The sequence below is a fragment of the Notothenia rossii genome (genome assembly GCF_949606895.1).
Source record: "Notothenia rossii genome assembly, chromosome: 2".
NCBI lineage: Eukaryota > Metazoa > Chordata > Actinopteri > Perciformes > Nototheniidae > Notothenia > Notothenia rossii.
The window spans coordinates 49,069,175-49,080,201 of NC_136904.1; the positions used below are offsets into that span (position 1 = coordinate 49,069,175).

The 11,027-nt window shown below is 42.1% G+C and overlaps 1 protein-coding gene across 1 annotated transcript; it reads left to right on the forward strand.

Annotated features, from left to right (window-relative positions):
* Nucleotides 1–791: 791 nt before the first annotated feature.
* Nucleotides 792–10,401, forward strand: fgf4 (fibroblast growth factor 4; the record flags this gene model as incomplete). The annotated part of the gene is made up of 3 exons (XM_079667490.1): nucleotides 792–1,167; nucleotides 6,164–6,267; nucleotides 7,955–10,401. 3 exons carry the CDS (start codon nucleotides 792–794, stop codon nucleotides 8,129–8,131), a joined length of 657 nt encoding a protein of 218 aa, XP_079523616.1. The 3' UTR covers nucleotides 8,132–10,401.
* Nucleotides 10,402–11,027: the final 626 nt, after the last annotated feature.

Consider the following 11,027-nt stretch of genomic DNA (forward strand, 5'->3'; position numbering starts at 1 on the left):
AATGCACCATTCATCTTATAAAATACATTTTTAGAAATACAGTGCTTAAAATGGCTGTTTTGCATAATGTGTAACCTGACTTTTGGTACTTAAAGTATTTGTTGATGCTAATACTTTTCTACTTTTACTTTCAAAATTGTACTTGATTATATTTTACTGTTGTATTGCTACTTGCTTAATCATTTGAGCACTTCCTCCACATATGACAGTTCACAGACCTGACATGTGATGCCTGTAACGTCAGAGTTGGGTACAGTTGGGGCCAACAATGACAGCCTACTTATCATGCTGCAAACTCTCTATTTAGTCTTACCATTGTTTCTACAAGGGCCCGGGACATGATTTCCCTTCTTAAGTTAGCGCTTTTTCATTCGGTTGAATTGGACCTGTGTTTTTTCCTGTTATTGTTCATTTATAGAACTGTCTCCTGTCTGGACACCACGGTCTGTTAACTTGGCCGTTTCCTATTTTACATCCTCCCATACATAAATAATGATATTCTGCAGCTGATAATGAAAGCCTCGCACAAAGAAGTTTTTTGTATCATAATAAGGCCTTTATTCATGTATTTCTACAAACTCCTGACTTTGCTCTCTGATAAGGCAGCTATTATTTGATTTCCATAAAGCCTCCAGCTCTGTTGATGTCAAATTGTAGTTTGTAGATTTCTTCTAAGTGTGGAGCTGTGATGTAATGTGTCTGCAGGTATAAATATAGAGGCATGGCTGCGCAGCGTCCATGCAGATCAATGTCGCTCCGGCGCTGAAATCAGTGCGCCTGTCGGTCTGGGAATGAGTGCAACTTCCACCCGCCGCCGCTTCCTATTCTCGCTTCAGTGGAAAGGCAAACGCCGGGAGGCTGCTTTCAGAGCCACCCCCGGGATGGGCTCTCTGGCGGCCCTGCAGACGGTGCTGGTGCTGGGCCTGGTGACCGGGCTGGCAGGTTGCGTCCCAGGGCTGAACGGCACGGCTGACCGCTGGGAGGCTCTGTACTCCCGCTCCCTGGCGCGGATCCCGGGCGAGAAGCGGGAGGATGTCAGTCGGAACGGAGACTATCTGCTGGGCATTAAAAGGCTGCGGAGACTCTATTGCAACGTTGGGATCGGCTTTCATATCCAGGTGTTACCGGACGGTAGAATAACGGGTGTACACAGCGAAAACCGCCACAGTAAGTTGTGTCATTTATTAATTATTAAATTCAAAATTATTTCTAACACGTGTATTGTAACTTACGGTTTCTTACAGAAAGCTGTATGCTGGTTTTAAACAACAGTATCAAGAAAATCAGCGTTTCAGTTGAGAAATTGATTTTATTATAGCAGGCCTATGAAATAAACTCGATGACTAACAATATGAGTCTGAGCCTCAGCGTCTGACTCCTGATGCTGTCAATCAGAGAACAATTTACACCTATTGAGCCAACATCTGCATGCACCCAGGGTCGGTTCTAGACTATGATCTAGATTATGATTTGGTGCACCCCCCCCCCTCTCCCTTCCAATGAATACACAATAGAATATATAAAGAATAGATGACAAATCTCTACAAAAGACAAATAAACTACAAAAACTGAAACGTATTAACATGTTGGTTGTATACATATAGAAGGTTTCAAATGTATTCAGTATTGTATGAACATGTTTTAATTGGGGGGTGGACGTCACATCTTCTAGGGGGGTCCGGGGGTATGCCCCCCCGGAAAAAAAGGGTCGTAACATTTTAAAGTAAAATGCTTCAATCTGGTGTACTTTGAGCAGAATTACTAGAGACTAGATCTAGGGGGTAATAATCAAATAAGTATGTGAACATAACCAATAACCTACCATAGCCAATAACAAATAAATGTAACTTATTTTATTTGTGTTTGTTCAGTTCTTATTTTACCTAGTTATTCATGCATTTTTTTGAGATATTTTTGGTTTACTGTCCTATAGTATACATTTCAATGATTTCAAACCTGTTGTTATTTATCCTAATAATTATAAAGGTGTGCCTTGGAAATATTTGTTTACGTAAATTGTGACCAAACCGTTTGAGACCCACTGAGATAACTTAGACTAAAGCACTCTAAACACTCAGAGTCCTTTACCTCACTGAGCTGTAGTTATCAGCCTCAATCCAACAACAATCCGCGGTACCGGTGCGCGCCCTCTCTCTCTTGCTCGCTCGGAGTCTCACTCACACTTTGGCTGTGAGCTGCGGGCGCCTGATAAGCCAACATCCCCCACTTTCATCACTTACAGCGCCCATCGTACAGGGAAAATGAAAAGTGTAACCGGGGTGAAAAGGGTGTTACATTTACTTAATTATGAATGTTGTTACATCAATACCACAGTATCAATAAGTGGCAGGAGTCCTGCCGTAGTGCCGCTGTGCACCCTTTAGTGCCGGTGCGTTCCGCCCGTGGTAACCAGAGCTCTCTGTGATGCAGCCCAGCCAGCCCCTAAAGTTAGGAGAAGCAGAGACCCTGTGTGGGGACAGACGGACCCCAGCAGTCCCCTCCCTCGGACACAAAGAATAACACATGTTGATTTACCTATCAGGTCACATCTAATCCCTGTCAGGCTGTGTTTGTGAAGTGTGGGCTTTTTGTCAAATGTGAGCTGAGGAATTGACAGAATGCCTCTGAGAACTCATAGCATGCTGGGGGGTTTCTCCTGCCTCTGTACTATTTCCAGACAATGCAAAACAATTGAGGGAGATACATTACAGGAGATCTCTGCGAGGAATTCAAGCGATTGTAAAGCATTTTAAAATGATAGCAGGGACAAAGGACAAACACACACACACACACACACACACACACACACACACACACACACACACACACACACACACACACACACACACACACACACACACACACACATTGGGCGGCCAATTTGTGCAAAAGTTCTTATAGTGTATTGTTGTTGCTGCCTTATGACAGCAGGCAGCTGGATGGGAGGTCTCGCGGCTCGTACACATGGTTCCGTCTCATTGAAGCCATGCAGGGCCATGGGAAGTAGGGGTGCTGAGGGTGCTGCAGCACACCCTGGTGGAGGACAGGGGATCTGCACTTCCACAATACAAAAAAAACGAATTTTCAGCCTTGATGTAACAACATTCATAATTAAGTAAAGATAACACCCTTTTCACCCCGGTTACATTTTCCATTTGCCCTGTACAGTACGATGGGCGCTGTAAGTGATGAAAGTGGAGGATGTTGGCTTAGCAGGCGCCCACAGCCAAAGTGAGAGAGATAGAGAGAGGGGATACCGCGGTACCGGCGGGGATTGTTGTTAGCTTCTGCTGCGCTAACGGATATAAGAAGCTGTTTCTACAATAATGTGGAGGGAGAGTTCTTTCCTGTCAGACTGAGAGGCTCAGTGAAGTAAAGGACACTGAGGGTTTAGATAGTTCACTTTAGTCTAAGTTATCTCAGTGGGTCTCAAACGTTTTGATCACAATTTATGTAAACAAATATTTCCAAGGCACACCTTTATAATTATTAGGATAAATAAAAACAGGTTTGAAATCATTCCAATGTATACTATAGGAGAGTAAACCAAAAATATCGTTTAAAACTGGAGAGATATAAAAATATAAATAAATGTTAACTGGTAAAATAAGATATGAGTGAACAACACAAATAAAATAAGTTACATGTATTTGTTATTGGCTATGGTAGGTTATTGGAAATGTTCACATACCTACTTATTTGATTAATAAAATGCAAACCGATCTTTTTCATATGGGTGTTTAGAGTTGTACCCCCTAGATCACTCTCTAATTGGGCGCTCAAAGTGCACCAAATTGAAGCATTTTACTTTAAAATGCTAAAAAAATCTTCCCGAGGGGGTACCCCCGGAGCCCCTAGAGGATGTGAAGTCCACCCCCCCAATTAAAACATGTTATAATACTAAATAAATTTGAAGCCTTGTTATATAAGCTGTCCACCATGTCAATATATTTATCTTTTTGTAGTGTATTGATGTTTTGTAGAGGTTTTTCATTACCAGCTAAAATCTTGCCTATAGGGCAGCACATTGGTCAGAACCAGCCCTGGTGTCATCCCCACAGCACCCCCCATTTGAAACATGTTCCCACGGCTATGAAGCCATGGATGTATAATATGAACTAGATAGAGCGTCGGGGTCTCGTTCTTTCCTATGAGAGCTGCTCACTGGCGCATGAGGATAAAATGGCCTGAGATTTTCGAGAGCAATACGTCACAAATTAGCCGTCATGCCTGGCTGTCAGAGCAGAAGTACCTGTATGTGCGCTCATGGAGCATGCACAGTTGAGTTCCCCCTTAAGCCCCGCCCCCCGAGCTCCCGCTCTCGGCTCAGTAGAATGAATGGAGAGAGAAAATAAATCTGGGAAAAGTATTTCTGGGCCCAGTGACGTCACGGACTGATACGGAAATTGTAGTACCGCCGTTTGGCCACAACAAACATTTTACTCACATTAATGTCCCGCCCCGGACACACAAGCACGCAGTTTGATTGGCTAGCGCTTGTACTGGCATATGGCTGGCGTTTACGTCGACGCTTGAAAAGTTGAAGTTTTCTCAACTTTCACCGCGAGCAAAGCGAAGCGAAGCAAAGCGAAGTAGAGCGAAGCAACGGAACCACAATTCAGTTCGGCAAAGCGTGACGTCACTCCATTCAAAGTGAATGGGAAGTGTCTCTGTTGAAGCACGCAACGGAACCGTGTGTACGGTGCGTCACACTCAAAGAAGGGCGGGGGTGATCTCAGGTCGTCTCACTATGGGGGACCCAGAGGCGGGCGGCGGGTAAACTATCTCTATCAAATAAACACTTTTGATGTTTATAAAGTAGTACTGCATACTGGGTTGTATGAAACAATGAAGAATTATTTAAAAATTAACTTCGGCAAATTGGTACAGTCTTGACATGTAGTTGACAGTGTTGGGGGAGGGGTACGCTATGCATTGATTCTCGGGTCGAACATTAATACCTACGGTGGCACAAGACAAAAGGCATCAGGGGCCCAGTTTAGAAAGAAAAGGAAAGAAGAAGAAATGAAACGCTCAAAAGATAAAGGTATATGCACCTGTAACATCTCATTTATATTAAGCATGTCATTAAATGATGCCGATAACCTTAACTCCATTGCTGCTTGTTAGCTGCCTGTGTTTCGTCGTCAGTTCAGCAACTACATTGAAATCATTTAAAACCGTCTTAGTTCAGAACGATAATGTGTAGCCCTGCAATAAAAACGTTATAAACAACCACTATAACCGTTATTGATTTAGTCACCTCAAAAGTAATTGTACTGACAAGTCCTTAGTGTAATTTTTAATACTGGAGGCTTAATTAAAAGACGTCTGTAATATAGGCCTACAGTACTGATATGTTGTAGCCCATCTTTTGTGAGATATGTTATGCCAAGAAAGAATTAGTGTGGCAAGTTGTGTTATTGTTCTAACAGTTCCTATTCTGAAAAAGTAATAGACCTACATTGTGCATACTGAAATGAAAGCTTTATTTAACTGCATCAAAGAAGGCAAGGAAGGTCAGATTTTTGGGAGTTGAATTCAGAGATGCCTAATTCTGTAAATACGTTATTTAACGTGTGTTCTGTTCGATTTGTGTGTTGAAAGATTTGTGCAATTTAGTCTTTTCATTCTGTAGCTTATATGTCTTTTTATGTATTAATGTATGTTTCCTACTACTTTTTATATTCATGTTTATTTTTGTGATATTGTGATTTAATTTTTTGTAGTTATTTTGATTACACACATTGTTCTATTTGTGTGTTGGAGAAATGTGTGCAATATAGTTATTTAATTCTGAATTGGATGCGTGTTTTTATTTATTCATATAACCTATAGTTTTTTATATTCATGCCAGGGGGGGCGCCGACAAAAGGTGCACCGCCCTGGGCGCCATATCAGCTAGAACCGCCACTTGTTACCGCTCTGAATTGTTGTATGAATCTACGTAGAGATGAGGCTTGCACAATGTCACACCTTGCCAAAACCAACCAATTTACACAGAGTGTACTCGTACAGCATCATGAAGTTAACTCACTGTAAAATGTTGAAAGATGTCGCAGTTCATTACAGAATAAATCTCAGATAAAAAACACAAACACGTCTCAGTGTGTTCCATGTTCTAGTGTGTGTGTTTCAGTGTGTGTCTTTGTTTCCACTGAAGGTGTCCTGCAGATCTCCCCGGTGGAGCGGGGGGTGGTGACCCTGCTGGGGGTCCGCAGCAGATTCTTTGTGGCCATGAACCGGCGGGGGAAGCTGTACGGATCTGTGAGTGTTCCCACCTTTATTTATGTGTTTGCTTTCATTCGGTCTTAACATACTCGAATCTGCATATAAAATACAAATTCAGAAATGTACCCAGAATAATGCAGAGGACATGACCTTGGGTAGGTCCCTGTTAGCTGTCAGTGGCTGACAGAATATTCCTTAAATCTAGGAGCACGTCCACCAACCCTTCTTATATTTAGCCTTGTTAAGGCTCAAGTGTACATTTTGAAATCAGCACAGCACTAAACTAATTCAAGCAATTCAACTAAGCAATTCATTCAAATTAAAAAACAAGTTGCACCCAAGAGACTAGTTGTAGATGTTTCTGAATATGTGCACCAGTGACTGCCAGGGGCAACTGTTCGCTATCAATGGAGAAAACTTGGCATGCTAATATGAGGTCTGTTTAGAATGAAGAGAAGAAGAAATCACAAAGTCTTTTACTGGCGCTTGATCAACATTTTTGATTTAATAATGTTGTAAACTTTAATGAAATGCAGTTGACTATTTGCTCTAGAAAGATGTAGTGGAGTAATGTGTACCTGAGCTGGCCCAGTTCAGACAGCATTATGTGTTTTTAGTGATCCTAATTGAATCTGTGAATGCACACATTGAGAGCGGATGCTTACGGGGGGTCTACGGCCACAATCATTCAGCAGAGGGTCTGCTAACATGTCTGGGCCACATTGAAGCACACTCAACTGATGTCCTCTGCGTAAGATAAACTCTGGCTTTGTCCACAGTGTGCTTCAGGTAGCTCTGTGAAGCTTCTGTATTTTCAATCATTAGTATTTTGAAAGTATTTCTCATTTTACAGAAATCACAGAGATGTTATTATCATACTGTCAGTGATGTGTCATGTCTATGTTCCGGTGCCCAGGTCTGACCTTCACCCCACTGCCTGCTCTTATTCTAGGCTCTCTAGAGCTCTACATAATAACTTTATATTTTAAGGTTTATAAAATGCACCCAAAAATTAAACATAATAGGCAGTTTAACAGATCCCCTGTAGGGTGCAGACTCACAAAGACTGTAGGCTGCGCTTCTTTATTAATCATCTGTCGTTTCTGTAATAATGTACAGTATGATCTATCTTACAGTCACAACTGAAATGTACACACACATACCAATCAAATAGAGATATGGTTTTCATTAAATGTGTTTCATGTATATGCAAACACAGACATGTTGGTCATTATTTATGTGCCGGTGATTGGATCACGGGTGGGCCCTGGAGCTGATGATAGTGCCATAACAGAGTATCAGCACGTGATGCTAAAGTCCACTGTGACGTGCTGCAGATGTTTCTAGCCAAGTTTAGCCATGTCTCAGGCATAAATGGAAGAATACAACACTATACAACAACAAAGGAACAATCTGAGATGAGTTCATAACTATATTTAATCTCAAAGAGCCTTATGATTCCAGCTCACAGCTATATTCCCCTCACAATCAGTCCGTCCCGCCTCACTCCCATCATTCATCATTTGACAATCACGTTTTATGTGGAAACCCAGGACTGTAACATCTATTGTACTTTAGCTTTGTAGTCAGAAATAAAGCAATTGTTTGATAGTAATCACATGGAACAATACAAACTTCAACAAGAATGCAACTTTGTTTTGTCTCTGACTTCAATAATTAGCATTTTCCAATAATCCTCATGTGTGCATCTTTTCTCCTTCAGTTACACTACAATAACGAGTGTAAGTTCAGAGAGAAGCTCCTCGCCAACAACTACAACGCCTACGAGTCCATTGCCTACCCGAGGATGTTCATCGGACTGAGTAAGAACGGCAAAACAAAAAGAGGAAACCGAGTGTCACCCGCCATGACCGTGACACATTTCTTGCCAAGAATCTAGTGGCCGGATAAATAGACTCACCTCAATACGGAGACATGGGAGGGAACCATGATGCACTTTCACTCCAAGCTTTATGCAAGTGTATCATATTTGATCTTTTGCTTTGTATATATTCATTTTTTTATTTATATTTAACCAGTTTTGTATTTTTTTTAGGCTAGGTCACTGGGGAGTAAGATGAAAGATGCTCAACACATTATTTATGCTTTCTTTTTCTAATTTATCACATATTTGCTGCTACTGAAGGAAATCCTGTCTTTGGATGTTGGTTGTATTTGCACTGATGGGATATTATGCAGAAGTGCACAGCAGAGGTTTATGGTCTAAATATGTTTTTTTTTATTGATTTTTACACAACACGCCCGTTTTGAGTCTTAGTTTAAAAAGTAAATGAGGCGGGACTGTCTTCGGTGTTCGAAGTGACACTGATTGCCAAATGCTCCAACTCCTTTGTGTGGCACTGGAGCCTAATTGAAACAGTATCATCTTATTGCCTGAGAGAGAGAAATGGGGGGGTTTATAGCTCTGCCAGGGGGGTGCACTCTGAATTTTTCTGCTGTCAATCTCAGTCAGACCTAGAAGACTGCAGATAGAGAGCGGGATCCTCTTTGATATTATATAAGTGGGGAATTTGGGAGTTAAAATGCAAGGTCAAAGTGCTGAAATGCAACAGAGAAACTGTAGCTCTGTGGAAGAGGACTGTTCTCATGCCCAGCTGTTTCAGATTGTCAGGTAGCCGGACAGGTCTGGAAGAAACGCCCGGGAACTTTGGGCCTGTTGGACAAAATTGGTCTAGAAAATGTTGTTTACCTCGTCATCTTAGATGTACTTAAAGTTATATTATGTACTTTTAACATAGTTGAATTTGAAAGCACAAAAGCACCCAAACTTACTCCAATAGACTTAGCCATGTTCAGCAAACGTTACATACGTTGCAAGGGGGCAACAACTACATCAAAATGAACATATTTTACTATGATTTAATTGTAATACACGTTTCAAAATGATGCCGAAGTAACAACATACTGATAGTGGTTAGTAAAAAAATGCATGTGTGGAGATCGGATCGATCAGGCTAAGCTAATGTTGTATATGTTCCGCCCACACTCACAACAACGGCCTACAGACACAAATAAAGCAGCGACTGTATTCGTCATGACACAGACAGTCTGTGGTTTGTACTTGTTTAACTTTTGTCCAGTTTCTTGAACAGATATGAGGAGCTGTGATCTCTGAGTGCTAACAGCTAACGGCTGATGTTTAGGTTTTGTGGTTCGCATTGAAGTTGACGTCATAGCAGTTTTACGCAGCGTCGCTCCGCCCGCCGAACAGCCGATCGCCCCGCCTACACTGCGTTACTATAGTTACTACCCCTGTTACTAAACTGTAATGGAAACGCAGCATAAAGTGAGCCTGGCCTACCAAGGCCTAACCATACCGTACTAAGCCGTGCTAGGTCCTGCAGTGGAAAAGCGCCATACTGTAAGTGTCAGAGCAAGTCTTGTTCTGAAGCTTTGTTGTCACTGTGAGGAAGTAGCATATTTCTCAAAATGTCCAACTATTCCTTCAGTGATCTTATTGTCTTAAAGCCAAATCTTTTCTCAGGCTATACATCAGTGTCATTTACTAAGTGTATTTCCCCTCCAGTCATTTCCTTATGCGGTGATGAACAACAACACACTCAGGTTAAAATAAGCTCACAAATACATTTTGTTGAGGATACAAACTGGGCCGCAGTTCCTGTACGAGCAGTTTCCAATTCCCTTTGGAGTATCCTCTCTTTTATTAAACCAACACCCATTTTCATGTTTTACTTTCACATTTCCCAGACTCCTGTTGTCCTGTGTGTCTGCAGACAGCAGCCCAGCTCGGGGGCCATGTTGTCCTCGTTGCGTCTTGTCACGTTCCGGCTATCTTTACCCTGTGATTTACTTTTAGAAATGATAATCATGGGAGAAATATTTACAGACAGCTGTTGGACTGTACTATATGCTAGGGCCAGTAACCCTATATTTTTCTTTATATATTTTGCAAATATAACCCCCTAGTAACTGAAGGTGCTGGTATTCCTTTCGGGGGGAGGACAGTTTTAAACCAACAGAGCTGGGTGGCTGTCTAAAGGTGTGAGCTGCTTTTGATTGGCTCACGTTGGTGCATTCAGGGGCGCTGTTTGCCGACAGGCAAAGCAGGCAACTGCTCGGGGCCCCGGACCAGAAGGGGGCCTCCAAAGAAAGGAAGATTAAGAAGGTCCACAGCAACGACAACATGAAACACCCTTTAATATGCTGCGAATGTCGGGAAACCCCCTTTTAAAGCCTTATAAAAGCTGCTTCATAATTTCCGTTTCGCTGCTCCGCTCCGGGGGGGGGGGGAGAGGTCCTGTCGGAGGTGCCATGTCCCTTCTGCTTGGGGCCCCCAGAGTGTCTTGGGGCGCCACTGGGTGCATTGACGACTAAGTCCACCAATCATCAACAACCCATGCTAGAAAGAGGACTATTGACTTTTTATCTGTTTTCTGTTGTATTCTTACCCTCCTGTTTACTTCATCAGCCTTATATTCAAGAGGTTTTAAATCTCAAGTTCAACATTCCTCTAACAATAGCATATATTGTATATATTTTGTAAGCAGTCCTGTTTGATTTTTCTGTTTTTTTTCTGTGGGTGAGGGTGCTTTCCGTAGAAGCGATGATGCATTAACACAGAATCCAGCCACAGTGAACACAAGCTAGGAATTAAGTTGCAAATAGCTCAAGCAAATATCATGCAAACTGTCGCTGCAGTGGCTTTAGGCTCTGAGTCTTTCAAACCAGCTAGGATGTAAAGACTGATCCACGCTCAGTTGGTTCACTACTGTCAGATAGTTGTGAAATTGTAAGAATAAGTGGAAAACACTGCC